Source organism: Cyanistes caeruleus, chromosome 14 (assembly GCF_971803275.1).
Source record: "Cyanistes caeruleus chromosome 14, bCyaCae1.hap1.1, whole genome shotgun sequence".
NCBI classification, from domain to species: Eukaryota; Metazoa; Chordata; class Aves; order Passeriformes; family Paridae; genus Cyanistes; species Cyanistes caeruleus.
This window is the reverse complement of record NC_141714.1, coordinates 2,927,922-2,947,278: the sequence shown is the minus strand read 5'-3', so window position 1 is coordinate 2,947,278 and position 19,357 is coordinate 2,927,922. Positions and strand designations below refer to the sequence as shown.

Genomic DNA, 19,357 nt, shown 5'->3' with positions numbered 1-19,357 from the left:
ATTCTATTTTTTTCCTCATCAGCTCTTGAGAAATGCTGTGGCCTGTAGAGATAGAACACATTTTTGCATTTTCTCCATTGCGTGAAGGAGTTAGCTGCTAATAAAGCCAATTTCTTTATCAGATGCTGCTTGCAAAAATATTTGTAACACATGCTGGAACTAATTTTTTTATCAGTTATTTGCTTCATGTGGGGATTACAACGGGCTGTGCTTCATCTGATAACTTTTGCAGCTTATTAGATGTGAATTTACTAGCTGTGAACAGTTGAATAATATAAAACTCACAGAAGAAACGAGCTGCACCATCACTAGTGTAACAATATCTCTTAAATTAGCTCTGGCCAAAGTTCATATTTCACAATCCACTAAATAGCTTTCTTATGGATCATAAGATGAAGATACACTGAGTGAGGCAACTGAGTTTGTAATATCTTTGGGATAAGGTGAACACTTTCTAACAGATCATGACATTATCAAAGTGCTATTTGAAATTGGCTCCATATGCTGCAGCAATGCTGTGAGATTTCACCCAGAATTTCATTTTCAAATGTTTTCCATTCAAGTTCACTGAGGGTAAATTGGAAACACTTGGGTATATCCCACTTATGGACCTGTTAAGACGCACTTAATTTTAACATGTGGATGTGCAGAGAGAGAGGAAGGAGAGGGGAGCTGTAGGATGGGGTGAGCAGGAATGACTCTATCTACTGGTGGCTTCAGAAAATCTGAACAGCTTGTGTTGGGTAGGGATTGCACAAGCACTGCTGTAAAACCCCCTCACCAGTGCATGACTTGGGTGAAGGATGAGATTTTGCTCTGAAGGGGGCAAGAGTCAGCCTTTGGCTCTGCCTGCTGCAGGTGGCAGCAGGCACCAAGAAAGAGCCAAGGCAGAGCTTCACTGGAGCTGTGCTGTGGCTGGCAGGCTCTGGACTGGCTGCAAACCTGCCCTGCCAATGCAGGATCTGCTCAGGGAGCTCTGGGCTGGCTGCAAACCTGCCCTGCCAATGCAGGATCTGCTCAGGATGCTCTAGACTGGCTGCAAACCTGCCCTGCCAATGCAGGATCTGCTCAGGGTGCTCTGGGCTGGCTGCAAACCTGCCCTGCCAATGCAGGATCTGCTCAGGGTGCTCTGGGCTGGCTGCAAACCTGCCCTGCCAATGCAGGATCTGCTCAGGAATCTCTGGAAACAGGGCTGGCACTTGCTCACTTTGCTTTGTCAGGCTCTGACAAAGAGTGGTGATCTCAGTATCATCTTTTTTTGTAATTGTTGGGTAAAGGATGCACCAGAAATTCCAACTGGGATTAATTATTTCCTTTCTTTAGAAGAAACTGTATGAGGGACTTTATTTTGCAAAGAAGGATTCAAATTTCTTATTTCACCAAGGAGAGGAGCTGAGGAAGGGACCAAACTGCTTCAGTGGCCACTGGTTCCAGAAATGAGGAATTCCCAAGAGCTTTGTTACACTTGTAGGCTGATAGCATTCCTTATGTGAACCTTCTGCACCTGCTAGGAATGGGTATAAAAAATGGGATTTGGTAGCAGTACTAAAGAGTCTTTTCAACTATTTGTATAAGATATTATGGAGTGCTTTAATTTAGATCCCAGGGGCTGGACTCGATGATCCTTTTGGGTCCCTTCCAATTCAGGATTCTATGGATCATGATAATTAATTCAATTTAACAGGTTATTTGGAATAATGCCTGAAGGGGGAAAAGTGCAATTTTCTTAGTGCTAGTTCAGTTCTGCATTTACATTTATCTGTGGTATTTAATTATGGGCAGAAACACTGACTATTATTTGCATTAAGTATCTCAGTACCCGTCTGGTCTTATTAAATATATTTGATTTTTCTTGTGCTGATAGTTGTTTTTGTAGGTTAACCACATTCTCAAAACGTGTGGGTTTTTATCACACTATTTCTAGCAGGTTTTCAGTGCCAGACAGGACATCTTTTCCCTAAGGGGAAAATGCAGAAGAGAGCTAACTGGGAGATGGGATGCGACAGCTATCACAGCTCCACCACATCACCCAGCAGAAACCACGGCAGGGGAGGTGATTGCACAGCTTCTCCATGGCTGGAAGGGTATGGTTCTCATTTGGAAACTGCTATTCATCTAAAATCTCCAATTCTTCTGCCCTCAGCATGAGTGTTTCTGAGTTTTGCATCAGAGCCTGGAGTGGAGCCGCACACGTGCACACCTTTACATCTGGTGTTTTATGGATCGTTTGGAGGAGCTGTTACTAAGCAGCAGCTATATCAGGGCTCCATTTTATAAAGAGGAAGGGCTGTGTTACTCATTTTGTTTCCAAAAAATTCATTTGTTTTGCATTCCCAGAAGGTGCTTTCATTCTCCCAGAAAGGTCAAGCAGAAACATTGATGTAAGTCCTGTTTATGGCAATTGTGTTAGATTTCCAGCAACTGCAATGGAACATATTTATAACAAGTGTGTTTCTCTCTAGGGTGATACCATTAGTCAAAATATGCTTTCTCATATTTCCTCTACATAAACACAAATAAGTTTTAGGATTCAAACTCACTGGTCTTGAGGATTTCCACAACCACATCTCATTAGAGGTTCAGAAGGCTGCACTAGCTGTAGTTTCAATTTGGGATGAAAAGGTTTTGTTAGGAGAAAGAACTTCAACCAAACCAAAAGGGTGAAAAACAGCATAATATTCCATGTTTGGGCTGTGGTCCTGAACAACACAGCAAGCCTGAGAAGTCCAATGCTTTAAACATACAAGTTGAGATTTGATGTGCTGAGGATCCAGCTCTGGGATTTGTGTTGTTTCCATAGCAGTCAGCATCTCACAAACTTCCACTCAGTGTGCTCAGGATCCAGCTGTCATCTGTGGTGCAGACCAGCCACTGCCTCTGTTCTCTCCATGTATCCCAAAATATGTGGGGTCCTAGAAGAAAATGGAAGGAAGCAAATTGTGCCCTGCTACAAATATCAGGAACAGACTTGACAAGTAAAACTGATGGCTGGGAAAGAGATCAGGGGCTGAGAAGATCAGAAGTTGTGACTGATATAACCATGGGGATAAAACAAGATCTATATCTCCACTTCCATCTCATTTTTTCACTCACAGGGCTTCTCTTTAAATAACCTGAGTGTTAATCTGGAAAGTGTCCAGACAAAGAGGTAAAAATCAGTCGAGCTGAAATGACATTTTAGATTTCAATATAATAACGAACTGGCCATGAATTAATTATTGAAAGCAAAGCCTTCTGTGATGCCTTAGGAGGATATGTCTGCAGTGTGTGTCAGCTGCTTTTTTCCATGTACATCTCAGTCTGAACAGAGCTTGGTACAGACACAAAAACTGATTTTATAGAAATTTTAGAACTCTGGTACCTTGAACTCTACATTTAAATGCGAATCTCACTGATGTACATGGGACAAAAGTGAATAAAACTGGAAAGTTCAAAACCTCTTTTTTTTTCTTCTCCTCCTGCTCCATTTGAAGAGCAGCTGTTTGAAATGCAGAGGCCCCCCTTCCTGGGGTCTACCAGCACAGGCATTAACTATTTTTTGGCAGCAATATCTCCATGTCCTAGGACCTCAGTGAGCTGAAACAGAATTTCAGGCCCAAGTTCCAAGGAACAGCATTAAGGGCGTTGTTATGTATCGCTATGTTAAAAAACACTAACTACAATTCAGCAGGAAAAAAGCTGGCAAAACCCTGCCTCCTTTGCTCTGCCAATATTTATGAGCACTCTGGGGGCTCATCGGCGCTGCGAGGGAAGAGCGAAGCGAGTGGTTAGATTATGTTCTGAATATTTGGGGCCAAAACTTGTTTTTTTCACACAGCATTTCAAGAAAAGTATTTTGTTTTTCCCACAGATTAGAATGGACAATTGACAATGAATTGCATTTTTCTCAGGGTCACCAGCCGTAATTCCCAGCACCCATCACATCCCTCCCAGTCACAGTTTAGAGGAGTTGGAGCTGGTGTAAAGCAAGAGAAAAGGGATGTGGGCTGTCAAAGGTGGGTTTAACCAGCAGCAGTCACTGCACTTACTGTATCTTTTTGTACATTGAAGGCTAAAAGTGACAATATCAGGTATTTGAAAGTGTCCTAGTTTTGTGTGAAACGGATTTATTGGAGATTCGTAACAATGAGAACAAAACATTCATCGCTGATGGACTCAGCTGTATTCCAATGAATAGAATTTGCTGAAGCTAAGACAGATCTCATGGCAGCTCAGAAGAGAGAAATCATGTGCTAGGAATAGAGAACAATTTAAATTACACAATACTCACCAAATCTTCCTTAGTATCTCATTAATGGAATAAGAATGGGAAAAAAAGTGATGGAGAAACAGAGGTGAAGAATTAAATAATGGTTTTGGGAATCACTTTCTGGGCAAGCAACTTTCACCAACTTTCTGACAGCTAAAAATAAGTTTAGAAATAAAGCCATGTGGATAACTTGGTCTTCTCTTCTGATTGTTTTAGTTGTACTTCATCAGTTGTGGATTTCTCTACACCTCCAGCTTCTCTACCCCGAAGTCTCTATCAGACAATGAAAGCAAAGGAAGTGTATTAGAACTGAAGGCAAAATAATAGTGAAGAAAATGGATGTTATCTCTAAAATGTAGTAAAATGAACAACTCATCCACTGGAATACTATGGACAGAGCAAAGCAGAGTCTGCTGAGGACAGTTGAGAAGGCACATTCTGAGATGATTCCCACTAGAAAATGTTTCTCTGTGTGTACCACAAGCGTGCTGGGGTCTGTCTGTCACTGCTGGGGTGGCTGAACATCGTGAAAGGAAAAACAGAGGGGAAGATTATCGTGATTGACAAGAGATTAAAGGATTAAACAATTATAACTTGGATAAATGACAATTAAGGATGAGAAAACTTTCTGAAAGTAATTGAAGTTGAGCTCTGAGAGGGAGCAAAAGTGCTCAGGGTTTTTCCTGGGGCTGCAGGTAGGAAACTGAGAAAAAGAACTTGGTAAAGCTGAGGGTAAACACTGAACTTTGGTGCAGTTGTTCTGGTAAAGGTGGTACAAACTCCATCAGCAAGTCCTTTGTATTTCAATGTTATAAATCTTTTTATGCTGTGGGGGATGATGTGTTACTGTCAGAAGTGCAAACCATATCTAACACTCTTAATAGATATTAATTATCTTCTGTGTGTCCTTGCTGCTCAGATAGGGCAGCAGAGGAAAAAGTTCATGGAATTAACAATTCATCAGCTATAATTTGTTTCTCTTTAGGAATATATCTTACACATGTAGTAGTAGATTCTTGTGGGCTTTTCCATATGTTTTCTGAGTCAGGAGTTAATATATTATAAATGAAAGCACAAAAAATTGTTCACAGGACCAGCTAAACTTTTGTATATCTTGGATTCATAGCTTTAGACAGGCAAATATTTGAATAGATCTTTTTTCCAAAAAATCAACAATTCCAGTGTCCTAGCAACAGTTCCATAGTTGATTACAAATATCAGACTTCCCAGGGCATTGTGGAATTCATTCTAGCAATCCATTTTAATTAATTCTCTCTTCAAACTGATCACCAGACTGACACAGGTTCTGAAGCTTGGAAGAAACCTCAGATGTAAATGAGAGTGGAGCATCCTCCAGGAGATGGGCATGGATCTGTGAGAAAAGGAGTAAGAAAATCCATTGTCAGTAGTGATGGCACTAATTTTTAAAAAGTGCCTAAAGCCAAAGCTTATTTCTGTTTCATGCTAGTGGAGGAGTAGCAGGATGCTTGAGAGATTTCTTCAGCACTTATCATTGTACTGAAGGAATGGACACTGCTGCTCCAGGGGAGACCCTGCCTTGGGTAGTGCAAAACCTGAGAAATCAGCTCAGAAGGTTCAGTTTGTGTTTTAGTTTCAGAGGCTGAAGGGCAGTGAACTTGCTGGAGTCACACCAGCTCTGTCCCGTGGGGCATGGAGGGAGTTATCAGTGTGAAACCCTTTAAAGAAAAAACAAAACTCCAGTAAGATAAGGCAGAATTACATAAATAGAAAAAGACAGTTGCTTTTTCCATATGAATGATTCTGTAGGCAGGAGAATTTGAGTCAAATGCTGAAAATGCCTCTCTTGGTTCATTAAGGATGGGTCCTCCTCACCCTGATTAGTCCAAATGAGGGAGTCCTGTGCCAGGGATCCTTAGCAGGGGCTCATCAGCAGGACCATGGGGTTGGATTTCTGGTGTGTAGGCTCTTCCTCAGGCTCTGCCTGGTAAACCCAGTTCTGAGGTGCTTTCATCCACAGGGGTGCAGGTTCTCCTCACTGAAATACACTTATGTTTCATTATTTTGCAAAGGACAACCCTGCAAGGACCACAAGCAGTGTTTTCAAGTCTATACCTTGAGCAGAAATTCAAAGCCACGTCGTTCTTCCGATTTCCTTGAGATTTTTCCTCCTTCAGTGCCTGGGGGATAAAACCAGTAATTTGAAATTTGCATCCATATTATCTGCTGCCTTCCCCATCCATATGCACCATCTCCAAGAGCCCAGGGCAAAGATGCCATTATGCTCAGTCACTGCCCAGCCAGGTGCAGTCAGGAGATCTAACAATGTTAATAAAAGGGCTGATGAAGAACAAAAAATAAACAAACCTGCTATTGTGCCTGTAAGAATTGCTGCTACCAGGAAATTAAAAAATTACACGTGGCATATGCTGCCTGGCTGCACTCAGCACTGCTGTTCAACTCTGAAATTACTGCCACCAGGTAAAAAGAAAACTAAGATTTGCAAAAAAAAAATCAGTTTACAAAACATGATGAAGTTACAAAAATATAATTTTATTCTCTGCATCTCTGAGACTGCATATTTATTTTCATGGCTTAAAACACAACTCTAAGAAATTCCATTGCTGTGTACATCTCATTCTTGAAAGGTCTTTTCCAATCTGAAATCTGTGATTCCAAGACTGTTTTAAGCACTGTAGCAGCCCAGGGATTGTCCCAGCATTCATCTCATCTCTTCCCTTGAGGGAGTCAAGTGCAACAAGGACTCCTTTGGCTGAAAAGATAGAGATGTAAGATATCACAGAGGAACCTCCCTGGATGTAGTTTCTCTCCACATCTCCTTCTCTAAGGGCACTGTGAGGAAGGCCTTTTTCCTTCACAAAGGGAAAGGACCCCTCTATCAGGTCAGTAGAGTCAGTTAGTGCCAAATGCTGTGATCAATCCAATGTCAAATAGCAAATATCTGTGAGAAAAATTCAGGATTCACTTGGTGATCCCAGGAGAAGAGGAAGGATGAGTAAGACAGCTTGGCTCTAAGTCTGTAGAATGATATTTGTGTTAATGTTTTGCTTTTAAAAGGTGTGGGGAAAAAAAATGTCGTCTATTATTAGACGACATAATTATAATTATATAATATAAATAATATATTATTATTATATGTCTTATTAGAAGGATGCTATTTAGGGTGCAAAATGAAGAATTTTGGAAATAGGAAATATCAGGTTTATGGTATTCCATGGCACTTTTTACCTAAATCTACCTTCTAAGTGCATTTGATCAGACATAAATCTTTGTGGAGTCTGTGAAGACAACAGCTGTAGGGAGATATTTCAATCGATATTTGGGCAAGGTTTATACACGTGACAAAACAAGATTATGGCTTTTCATCCCCAGATTTGTCTTTCTGAAGCTCTGCTGTCCCTGTGGAGAACGAGCAGCTCTGGAGCTGGATGTGGATTGGGATTGTGTGGACTCCAGCACCCTCTAATGGTGCCAGCGCTCCCTCTACGTCCCTAAATCCTTACAAATCCTTTCAAACAATGTAATAATGAGAACAATTCTACTGCAAATGGCCAATTTTTCACTCGGTGGCAGTTTTGTGCTATTTTAAACATCTTTAATTGCAATCTGTTCTGTCAGACACACTCCATATATCCTGCCCGTATTTCCACCTTAAATTAGGAGAAAATGTTCCAGTGGGGGATGGGAAAGAGGAGAAATAGGAGTGAGCAGATGCAGGTGATGACAAAGAGCAAACAACACCTCGTGTGCAGCTTGGCAGGGCTGCTACTGCTGGGTAGGACAAAAAAAAAGCTGAGAAACCTGAAGGGAAAAAGTCAATCCACTTTGGTTTAATATTAATGGGAGGTTAATTGTCCTAAATGTAACTATTGTCTGAGAGCTGAAGAGAAATCTTAAAACTGAATGTTGAAACAGAGCTCCACCTGCTTCATTAGGACTCTGCTGATTTACATGAGTATGTTCTAGCAGTTTCCTAATTTATTTTCTCCACTGCAAGGCAGGATCCACGGGTTTATGTGGATAAAGGAATGGTGGGACCATTGTGTCTGTGTGCACAAACTCCTGTGAAATGCAGGAGTCCCACTACAGTGCTGCAAAATCCTGCTGAAATAACAAAAAAGAGCTTTTCCTGGGGTTTCTGGGAAGGTGTTAATGTGTAAATGTGGCGGCTTATCCCACATAGTGGAGAGTTCTTAATGCTTATAACAAAAACACAAATTGCTTGTAGGTCAGTACCAATCCTCACTGCATGCTCTAGGAAAGCTCCTCTGCACGAGCTGGGGTGCAGCATTTTTGATAGAAAGCCCAAATCTGATATGATAACATTTAGCATTTTAGAGTAGATTTATCTCCTTACCTACAAGTACAGCGTGTGATAGGCCAAGATGGGATTGAGATAGGGAGGGTTGCTGTGTTTTCCTACAATAAAGGACAAAAATGGGCCAGCCTTGGGGGCTCACAAGCTTTTTTAGCTCAGCAGGAGCTCAGGAGCCAGCCAGGGTTGGGTTTAGTTCCCATTTTAGCTCATGGATTATCAAATCTTGGATGTCTGTCACTGATAAGCAAAAGCATGTGTAACCTACCCAGATATAAATATGTCTGACAATTGGGTCACACCTTTATTTTACATGCCCTTGCTTTAGAGTAGTTTGAAAAGTTGGCTCTGTCCAGGCTTTGGCTCCCTGCAGTTTGCAGGGGTTGTACCTGACTTTCCCCACAGCTCCAAGACTCAAGATTTGGAAATGAACAGTGGGGAAGCAAATTGTGCAACTTTGGTTTTCTGGATCAGAATATAATTTTGAAATTCAGACAGTAATCCAGGCATAGTTTCATATTCAGCACTGCAAAGACAAACTGCATTTTCCAGTTGTGTTTCTTTTACAGGACAAGACAACCGAGCATTTTCTACCGTGAGTGATTTTTTTTAAAGCATTTTCTCACATGAAAGAGCATCTCAGTGAAATTGGTACACGTGGGGGTTTCTGTAATTGTAAAAACTGGCATTTCTTTCCTGATTTCTTCTGTTTCCTGATTTATTTTAGCTGTGTTTGGACCAATGCCAGGGCTGTCTTAGCTGCTGTCAGCCTTGCTGTGGTTTTTAGCTCCTGGGGATGACGTGTTCCCCGATGCCCAGAGTGTCTCTGCCACTGGTGAGTCACCATCATCTTCCTTTCTTTAAGCACCCAACAATTTGTTTTTCAAGAAGAACCAGTGATGATGAGCCTTATTTAAATCACCCTAAAGCTGCTGGTGCTTGGGGTTTTTTTTGCAGTCTGTGTCAGTAGTTTCCAATGGTGTAGCTACACCGTGGGTGCAATCACAGCTTCCTGAACCCTGCAGAAGCCTCCCTGTTTAAAGTTGTGTGAAATGTGTCTCAGCAGGAAATTGCTCAAGGTCAGGGTTAAATTTAAAATAGTGATGTTATTTAGGATAATCCCACTTTCGTAGTTTCTGTGGAGTCCAACCAGGCTGCACATCCAGAGAGGTTTTTCTCTACTTTTACAATTGGCTTAAGGTCAATTTAGATTTAATATTTATTTTGAATAACACCTGCAGTGTTGATTTCTGGGAAGGACACAAGGTGTCTTATCCCACTTATATCTCACTCCAGCTTTTTCAAATGGGGAGCTACCAGCAGAACCACAAGTGCAGAAATACATCCTAAGAATCACAAGATTTAAAGTCACCTGATTGCTTTGTTTTAAAGAGCTGTATTTGGGAATCTTACCCCAGATGAGCTCATGTTTATATAACTAAGTCTCCCCTGGAAGCCCAGGAAACAAAAGAATTTTGAGAATAATCATGTGGACCTTAGAGCACATAGAAAAACTGGTCGTTGAACCAAAGAAAAAGTCTTAACTTTATTTGCAGAGGCTTTATCTGACACAGTCTGCTCACTTTTGCATGTTCCTTTGCTGTCTGTTGGGAAGGTGCCTTCCTGCTTTACAGGAATATGAAGGGAAAGTGTCCCATGGATGTGCTGTTCATCCCATCTATCTCAAGAGAGGAGATTCTGTGATTTGCTTCAGGGAGTGATTTAACTCACAAGAGTGATTTTTAAATCTTACTGATTATAAAATATATTGCTGGCAAAAATATTCCTTCTCAGCACTTACAGTGGAGCAAGAAGGGAAAGCAGGGGGCACTCACATCTTCTCCTAAATCCTCAACACTTTGAGTGTATGAGTCCTAAATCCCCTTCCTCAATCTCTTGAGAGGAGGTTTTTCATATGTATATATATATAGAAATAAATACAATCTTAATATAATGTAATATAAAAATAAATATATATTTCTAGTTTAGGGTTACATGCAGCTCAAGCCAACCTATGTTATCCTATCTGCAAAGCACTTTTGCTACAGCTACCCAAAATCTTGGTTAAGTTCAACCACACACAGAAAATTAAAACAAGTGCCAAAGCGTTCAGGTTTTATATTAAAGAAAGAATTTAGTAGCCTGGAGAAGAGGATAATACTGATTTTATAGCCTGAGCAGGGTAGAGAAGACGTTAAGACAGTTGTCAGCTCAGTAGTGAACATATTTTTTGTCAAAAACAGGGGTTGTAGATCATACCCATCTTAAAATATTGAGAGAACTAAATATGGAATTACAGATGTAGTCTGAGGATTTGTGGATGATGTCTTAATTTGTTTATCTGGGCAGGAGAATGGCAAATGTGGTGCCAAAAAGAGAAAAGGGTTGGTAGAGGCAGCACAGCTCTGAGTGTGGTCCCAATAAGGGAAGTTTTAGAACAAATTCTGAGGGGGAAAAAACCTTGCTGAACAAAAAGGTGGCCAGAAAGTGTCACAAATTACACCAGGGGTTTGTCAGAAGAACATTCTGTCAGATAAGTCATTCTCTTGTTGAGAAAACGAGTGTCATTGCCAGATGTGATAGAGTGATCGCCTGCAGCTGCAACTCAGATCACTGAGAGAGGGAATGAGGAAATTCCTGCTGGAATTTAGAGGGGGTTGTGGGGAAGTCTGGGGCGGGGGGATTATTTTTGTTTTCTTTTTTGTACATTAAAAACCATGTTGGAGAGGGCGCTCCTTTTGTCCCACGAGTTGTCTGGAATCTGATCCTCCCCTGGATTTTCCATAGCAATAAGCGAATATTGCATATATATTCACTTGTATATGTGTGTTTGTAAACATATATATATATTTACATACTCCTAGGTGTGTGCTGAGGGGATTGGAGAGCAATGCCAAGCTTTTGTCTGTGCAGAGGACAGGACAGTGCTACGAGATCCCGGGATGGCTCAGGATTTACCACGTTGGGTCCATCTGGTGCCACCTCCCTGCTCCAGCAGAGCCATCCCAGAGCACAGGGCACAGGATTGTGTCCAGACAGCTCCGGAATGTCCCCAGGGAGGAGATTCCAGCCCCTCTCTGGTCTCTGTTCAGGGCTGGGCACTGCCCAGAGAAGCTCGCTCTCATGTCCAGCTGAAACTTTCTGAGCATCAGCTTCTGCCCGTGCCTTTGGTGCTGTTGCTGGGCTCCGGGAGCGGAGCCTGGTGCACCCTCTGACACCTCCTTTTAGATATTTATTAATGAGCCGTCTCCTCCCGAGGCTTCTGAGCCCCAGCTCCCTCAGCCTTCCCCCTCAGAGACGCTCCAGCCCCGGGTGTGCTGTGCTGCGGAGCCCGGAACGGCACACAGCGCCCCAGGTGTGCCCCATAGGGCTGAGAAGAGGGGCAGCATCACCTCCCTGCCCTCGCCAACAGCATCAAGGCTGGAATCGGGCGGATTCTGAGGGAAAAGTAAAGGTTTTGAGTAAAGTATTGGAGTAAAGGTGCCTCAGGTGGGACCCGCCCCGAGCGGCAGCGCCCTCCCGCCCCGCCAGGGGGCGCCGCTGCTCGCAGGCCGCTCAGCCGAGCGCCGAGCGCGCCGGCCCCGGGCCAGCCCGCGCAGCCGCGCGCCGATGCGCGGCGCTGAGGGCGGCGGGATGGCGCTGTGGCGGGGGCTGCGCTGCTGCCGCCGCGCCTTCGCCTGGCTGCCCGTGCTGCTCATCGCGCTGCTCCTGCTCTGGTCCTACTACGGATACGTCTGCGAGCTCTGCCTCGGTGAGTGCCCGCTCGCGCCCCGCGGGGCCCTCCCGCCCCGGGCCGCGCCTCGGCGCCGCCGGGGCCCCCGCGGAGCAGCGGTGGGGGACGTGGCGGGCTGGGGGCTTCGGGCCATTCCCCTTCTCTTTCTCCTCTTCCTCCTCCTTCTCGTCTTCTTTTTTCCCCTCCTCCTTCTCCTCCTCCTCCTCTTCCTCTTCCTCGCTTTCTCCCCTTCCACCTCGTTCTCCTCATCCTCTCTTCATCCTCATCCTCCTCCTCCTCGCGTGGCCCCGCGCCCGCCCAGGTGCCCGCGGTGTCCCGAGGCTCCCAGCCCGGCAGTGATCCGTGCCCAGCGAGAAACACTTCAGTACGAGTCGAGTCCTTTTCGGGACTAAAGAGGGGGTTTAGGGCGTGCTGCCCTGTTTCCCACAGGGCTTGTGCCCCGGCCGGACTGGTGCGGGCTGTGGGTGCTGTTTGTTAATCATGAGCCCTTGTTTTGTGTGTTCCTGGCGGCGGAGAGGGGACGTTTGAGAGGGCTGGGAGAGTGATCCCGCAGTGAAAGCCAGTGCTGTTGTGATTTGATAACGTCCAGATGTGATTTATGAGCTTTGATAACGTCCAGATGTGATTTATGAGCGAAACAGTTACAAACATCAGTTTGCGCCCTGCCTTACAATCGTTTTATGTTTATATTCTGAAAAGGAAAGAAGGAGGTTACATGAAATCCCACTGAGGGTTGGAGTTGTTACAGTAGCACAGAAAAAACTGCCTTTTAGAAGAGAAAGCTTTATGCTGGCTAGTAATTGTATATTTAATGTAGCAATTGAACTGTATAGTAAGTTGCAAACTTTCTTATGTTTGTTATTTCTGGTTCAGTGTGCTGCTGAAAAAAAAGAGTTGCCCGGTCTGATGGAGAGAAGAGCTGGAAGCCTGGATTTGTGAAATTGTCAGGAGGAGATGTGGCTCCCCAGGATAGAGTAAGGCAGATAAAGGAAACCAGAGGTCCCAGAAAGGATGGTTTGAGATGTTTCTGGGGCATGAGATGCCTTCTGGTGCTGCACAGTGAATGAAAATCAGGTGTTTGTTAGGGTCGGCAGGGCAGTGAGACCTGTTGTTTTTTCTCGATGGGAACTAGAATGAAATGCAGCTTTGGTCTGTTCTAATCAGCAGCTTGACAAAGCTCCCAAACACTTCATCATATTTATCCCATCTCTGAGACTTTGGGCTGTTTCTTTCAAGAATTCACATGGGATGATATCTCAGTGGTGCATGTAGCTGTCATTAGAACATGTGATAAAAAATGGGGATTATTTTTCTGAAACGCTGTCAGTCTTTTGAAATGTTCCATGCAAATTCCGTAAGCTGAACATGGGCTGATCCCAGGTCTCAGTGCAGCTGCTAGAGGAGACCCAGGTGATTTGAGTGAGGTTTGGATCGGGGCTGTGTTGTTCTGCAAGTGCTGGTTCAGCTGGCAGGAGCTCAGCTCACTGCCTGGAGTCACAGCTTAGAATCATTCATTTGCCCACACCCACCTTCTTTTTTGTCCCATTTCTCTCCCATCTCTTTTATTGGTGTGTGGAGGAGTTTATCTATGCAGAAGTTGAAATGACTGAAATATTTCAGAATTTGAGCATGAACTGTTGGCCTCTGCTGTCACTTGCTAACCAGGACATTGTCTCTCCCCACATTTCTAACACAGCAAGGCTTGCTGAGCTGGCTGCCTCTTCTCAGCTGCTGTGAGCCTGTAAATAGTGAATGCTTTGTCTGGAATCTTGGTTTGCATTTTCAGCTGTGCAGAGCACTGGAAATGCTGTGGGAGTGATGTCTGGGAGGCACCTCCTGATGCTGGGTTTGAGCTCTCAGTGCCTGGGGTGACCAGTGAGTCACAGGAGGAGGCCTCAGTTCCTGTTTGGCTGGCAGTTGCTGCCACAGTGACAACAATGATCCTGCCACAGAACCTTTTGTATCATCTGTGCTTGTGCTCTTTTCTCAGGTAAAAGCCTTAGCAAGGCCCTGCTGCAGGTGTGGTCAGGAGGGAGCCAGGCAGTGTTTGTTTAAAGCTCATCATAGCTTGATTGACAGAAAACCAAAGGGAAAAGTAAATGTTTCCTAACAGTCTTGTTTACCTGAAATTGAGTGGGCAGAGACACAAAAGGATTCCATTTCTTTTTTTGTCTGTGTTGCTGTGTGTCACAGAGCTTTGTCTTCCAAGGAACGCTGTTAAAACATCACAGAACACTCTGTTTTCAGTTCAAGAAAGCTGTCCTTGTCTCTTCTGTTAAACTTGGATGCTGGCTTTTAAAATAATGGATGGATTTTCAAATAGTCACAAGAAGAAGGCATTGAACAATGCACCTTTTGCTGGTTGCTCAAAGGGCTTCTGTTAGTAGGGGCTTTTCTCTCACTATGGTGAAGTAAGAAGGGGTTGTAAAATTTCTGCTGGTAAGAAATGTAAAAACTACGAAGTCATTGCAGTTGCTGACTTGGCCAAAGCTGAGAAATTTATAAATTTTTAATCCTACTGATGCAGAAATGCTTTGGGACAGTGCTTACAGAGGAGGGTCAAGACCACCTGGAGACCAGTGGAAAGCAGCTGCAAGTATGTGGTAAATGCATAGAGATGCAGCTTGGGCAGGTGCTAGAGGAGACCTGCTGATCTTCTCACTGTCACCAGTGGATTGCTTTTGTCATATTTCTAATGCAAAATATACAGAATATATTTTATAAGCAGGGAAAACACAGCACAAGTAACAGTGACTGAACATCTTGCTGTGGGTGTGTGTGAGAGTGAAAGAAGAGTTGTTACGGATGCTTTTGGTTTGATGCTGATCTGTGGGTTCTCTCTTTGCCTCTTGAATTTGAACATTTTTCCTAAAATGGCTTTATTTCACATAGAAATGTTAATTGTCACAAACTTCTCTGGGATTCATATTTCCTCTGTGAACACACGTTTATTTTTTCTTTTCCAGTGACTGTGAGCAACCCTGTGGAGAAAGGTACGTGTGATAATTTGTTATTTGCCATTCAATCCTTGTGTTAAAGGACTCACAACTGTTCTATCTGAAATATCAGAAATATCTGCCGTCATTTTTTTAAAGGTACATCCTCTTTCAGTGTTTCCTTCCTGTGATTGCACCCTCCTGAGGTACTCAGAGCAGGCTGCACCTTCTGGGTGCACTGGGAAATGTTTTGTTTAGTCACAGTCTGGGCAGAACATGGAAAGGCTTTGATCCCTCTGACTCTTTCAGGAAAAGCTGTGTGTGTCTGTGCACACCCACATGCCTCTTCTCCCTTTCCCTTTCACATTTCCAGAGCTGATTTTACAAGACAAACAGAAAATACTAGTTCCCATCTGCAGCCCACCTGGTTCCATTTGACCTTTCAGTGAAAGCTATTTTTGATGAGCTTTTTCTCTCAGTTCTGGTGCCCACTAACACATCCTGAGTCACAACACGGTAGGATTGCTCAGTGACACTCTTCAGACCGGTGTGTTGGTGGAGGTAACAGCCATGTTCTAAGAATAAGGAGTCAGTGGCTATTTTAATATCCTTCCTCTTCTTTCCTGGAGATGCTTTGGATGCTTTTGGCTAATCCAGGTGCTCTCTTGCTGACTTTCTTCTTCAGGGGTTATGAAGGACACAAGTAGGTGTAGTGTAAGCTGTTCCATAAAGAATAGTGCCAGCTGACATTTAAAGATCCTCCAGATTGCTGCATCCAGTAAATTCTCTTTCCCCTATTGAGCAGTTCTAATGTTTGAAATTGCTACAGAGAAACTGCAGAAAGCAGGATGTTAATGACTACTCAGCAGAAGAAAGTTAATAGTTGCCTAATCCGTTAGTGCATCTCCAGGTCAGCTTTCTCTAATGTGCTGCTGGGCTGATCAACAAAATTAAACCTGTTGCAAGATTTATCTCCTTCCATGTTAATTAAAAATGGCTCAGCTCCACCTGTAGTGTAGGGATAACATCTCAAACCAGCTTGGAGCATGAGAATGACTTAGCTGTGATTCACAGCTCCTTCCCACAGTCCATCACATCCTTGTGAGATGTGTCCCATCATTTGCCATCTCATTAGAAAGTTTCACTGATGCATTTGGCCTTTTTTACCAATTTTCACACAGGAAAAGAAGTGTTTTGACATAGTTAAGAAGTGTTTGAATTTTAGATTTCTCTTTCCAAGTAGTTATTTTAATCTTATTTTCTAGAATTTGAATCTTAAATGAAACGGGGGAAACAAGATTGTTATTGCAATGAAATGATGTGTTTAAATAAAACTATCTTGTAACTTTGATAATGTCTTAACGAGGTAAGTGTTAAAAAAATGGCAAATAATCTGTGCAGCTGAAGGACACAATTCTGGCAATTCTTCCTCAGTAATCACAAGCCTTATTTTACTCAATTTGAGGGAAGTTTTCCTGATTTGTTGTATCAACTGTGGCAAATGTAAAAGATGTTTAATAAGAATTTTGGCTTTTTCTGGTGATGCAAAGCTCATATTATTTCCTTCTGCTCTCACAAGAAGCACGTGGTGCAGGAGTGGGCAGTACACACTCTGCTTCCCACTGCTTTTAGCAGCAACTGAACCCCAATACTGGAAGGTGCTGGAGAATTGCAAAATTCACCTTTACACAGCCAGTTCTGCTGGGCTTGTGCCTGGGATGTGGGGAAGAGACAGGAATGCTGTCATTCCTAGGGACACAGGGTTGTCACTGCCCTGTGTGACAATTCTCTGACAGCTGCATCTTCCTCACCCACAGAATGGGATCAGGTGGAGCAGGGGAGGCTCTGAGATTGGTCACCCTGAGCTCTGGGATGCTGCTGACCCTGAGCCATAAGCTTTAGCTGGACTGCAGTAATGGGTGGCACTGGATGGACATCTGTCTTTTCCTTTCTTTTTCCTTTTTATTTCTTTTTTTTTACATCTATGTGAAAAATTTGAATTATGCCCATCATGGATGAAACCTTTGCTCAAGAAGTCATTGCTCTGTTTCTGTTTTTTCTTTTCTTGTTTTGTTTTTAGTGGCCTATCTTGTAGTATTCCATATTCTCTTTGTGCTCTTTGTGTGGACATATTGGAAGTCTGTTTTCACTCTCCCAATACAACCAGGCAAAAAGGTAAGAGAGCCAACACCTTTCATTCCTTGCAAAACAGAAAGCAGAGATGTTAAAGAAAACTTAAAAATCCTTCAGTCTAGTTGATCTGGAGAGGAGAGCCAGAGGCAAATGTGTTTTAATTATTTTCAACCAAATATTTACTCTGTCATGTTGCTTGGATTGGTAGATTTTATTTTTTTTTTCACATTTTGTTTTACCTCTCTGAAATACTAATAAAACCCTCAGTCTGAGGCAACAGAATAAGGTCAATATTTGTGTGGCACTCCAAATATACACAGCCTTGCTCTGATCCTGATTACAAGAATGTAAATTTATAAGTAACAACTAATCCCAGTTTTAAAAATTTAAAAATATAAAGGTTCTTGCTCACTAGAGAGGTGCTGAATGTGTTATAAAGGTGAGTAATGGTATTCATCTAAGGCAGTGATAGGAGCAATTCTAGTAAGTTGTTTCATGAGCCTTAATTTCACTTTTTCATTTCTTATTGATGTTTCTCTCAGTATTCTGGCTCTCCAGCACTCACTACCTCCCTTTGTCTTAACAACCACATTTTCCCACTGCATGAATCTCAGGAGTGGGAGGTAAAAACATTTCCAAACTCACCTGTATGTGAAATGCTCTCTTCTCCCCGTGGGTAACTGCTCCTCTGGTGCCTTCTGCTCGCAGTTCCACATGTCCTACGCTGACCAGGAGCGCTATGAGAACGAGGAGAGGCCCGAGGTGCAGCGGCAGATCCTCGCCGAGATCGCCAGGAAGCTGCCGGTGTACACGAGGACAGGGAATGGAGGTCAGCCCAGCACGGTGGCCCCACATCCACCCCCACACACCCCAGCAGCACGGGCTGGCACTCACGGGATCCTGCTGACCAACAGCGTTCCCAGGCACCCACTGACTCTCCCTTGCTCTCAGGGAAAACAAAAAAAGCCTTGAACCCTCAAATTCAGTGCAGTGCCATGTGCTGCCTTTGAGAAGCAAGATGTTGCCCTTTGGATTTACAGTCCATAAGCCCACATGTGCTGTCTGTATTTAGAAACAGCAATAGAATAACCAAATCTGTCCTAATTTTTACTTAAAATGGAGTCTGGCTTAGAGATGCAGGACATACTTCTGTGATCAGTTTTCTGGACTTTGTTCAGTGATTAAAAGCCTGCTGCACTCCCTTCACAGCTTAAAGAAATCTGTGTTCATATTGGAGGCTCTGACCTGCTTGTTTCTGTCAGGCAAGCTGAAGAATTTTGAAGTAGAGAACTGAAATAAATTGGGAATTATCAAAATAAAATGTAGGTAGTCTGAGTAAATGTGGATGCAAGTGTGCAGCTTTAGTTTGTCACTTTTGAGCTGGCTGTATGGGTTAGAGTAGGTTTGGAATAGATGTTAAGAAGGAATTCCTTCCTGTGAGGGTGGGCAGACCCTGGCACAGGTTCCCAGAGCAGCTGTGGCTGCCCCTGGATCCCTGGAAGTGTCCAAGGCCAGGTTGGACAGGTCTTGGATCAACCTGGGATAGTGGGATGTGTCCATGCCCCTGGCAGGGGGTGGAACAAGATGAACTTTAGAGTCCCTGCCAACCCAAAGCATTCCATGGTTCTATGATTTTATGCTTTCACTGATTGTTGCCCCATCTGCAAGTCTCCAGCAGAATTATGAGCATTACTTACCTGATTATGACCTGGCAGCAAACACCAGCTCACCTGCTGAAGTGATGGAGGAAAAAAAAGAATAGTTAGGAAATGAGCACAGTATCAACTAAGACATGAAAAAAAGAGCATTTTTCCATTATTTTGTGTTAATTTGTCTCTAATTCCAGGGATTCGCTTCTGTGACAGATGCCAGCTGATCAAACCTGATCGTTGTCACCATTGCTCTGTTTGTGCCATGTAAGTCATGGGCTGTCCTTCACCCCAGTGCAGTCACCACAAGGTTCTGTGAGTGGGCTGCTCCTTCATGTGTCT

At 43.4% G+C, this 19,357-nt stretch overlaps 1 protein-coding gene and 2 long non-coding RNA genes across 7 annotated transcripts in view; 2 read left to right on the top strand and 1 right to left on the bottom strand.

Moving 5' to 3' along the window:
* Positions 1-408: 408 nt before the first annotated feature.
* On the bottom strand, positions 409-12,121 carry LOC111929225 (uncharacterized). Of its 2 annotated transcripts, XR_015276175.1 has the most exons (7): positions 11,423-12,121; positions 6,344-6,408; positions 6,104-6,266; positions 5,248-5,621; positions 4,271-4,522; positions 1,045-2,912; positions 409-942 (listed from the first exon to the last, which is right to left on the bottom strand). It is a non-coding gene; the product is annotated as an uncharacterized LOC111929225 (long non-coding RNA). The 2 variants fall into 2 exon arrangements; XR_015276174.1 differs by lacking the exons at positions 409-942; positions 1,045-2,912; positions 4,271-4,522; positions 11,423-12,121 and adding an exon at positions 6,596-7,251 and having other exon boundaries at positions 4,748-5,621.
* LOC147650499 (uncharacterized) lies at positions 1,928-4,538 on the top strand. The gene is made up of 2 exons (XR_015276177.1): positions 1,928-2,084; positions 3,891-4,538. It is a non-coding gene; the product is annotated as an uncharacterized LOC147650499 (long non-coding RNA).
* The window catches only part of ZDHHC15 (zDHHC palmitoyltransferase 15), a 20,331-nt gene continuing 13,086 nt past the window's right edge, over positions 12,113-19,357 (top strand). Inside the window, exons 1-6 of one of the 4 annotated variants that reach the window (XM_023926736.2) lie at positions 14,375-14,736; positions 14,825-14,893; positions 15,264-15,290; positions 17,314-17,408; positions 18,075-18,195; positions 19,213-19,282. In XM_023926736.2, the coding sequence (XP_023782504.2) occupies positions 14,827-14,893; positions 15,264-15,290; positions 17,314-17,408; positions 18,075-18,195; positions 19,213-19,282 (380 nt within the window). In that variant the 5' untranslated portion in view covers positions 14,375-14,736; positions 14,825-14,826. Of the gene's footprint in view, positions 12,316-13,170; positions 13,272-14,374; positions 14,737-14,811; positions 14,894-15,263; positions 15,291-17,313; positions 17,409-18,074; positions 18,196-19,212; positions 19,283-19,357 lie in introns of those variants that run through there. The other 3 variants (XM_086850142.1, XM_023926738.2, XM_086850143.1) reach the window with 3 other exon arrangements.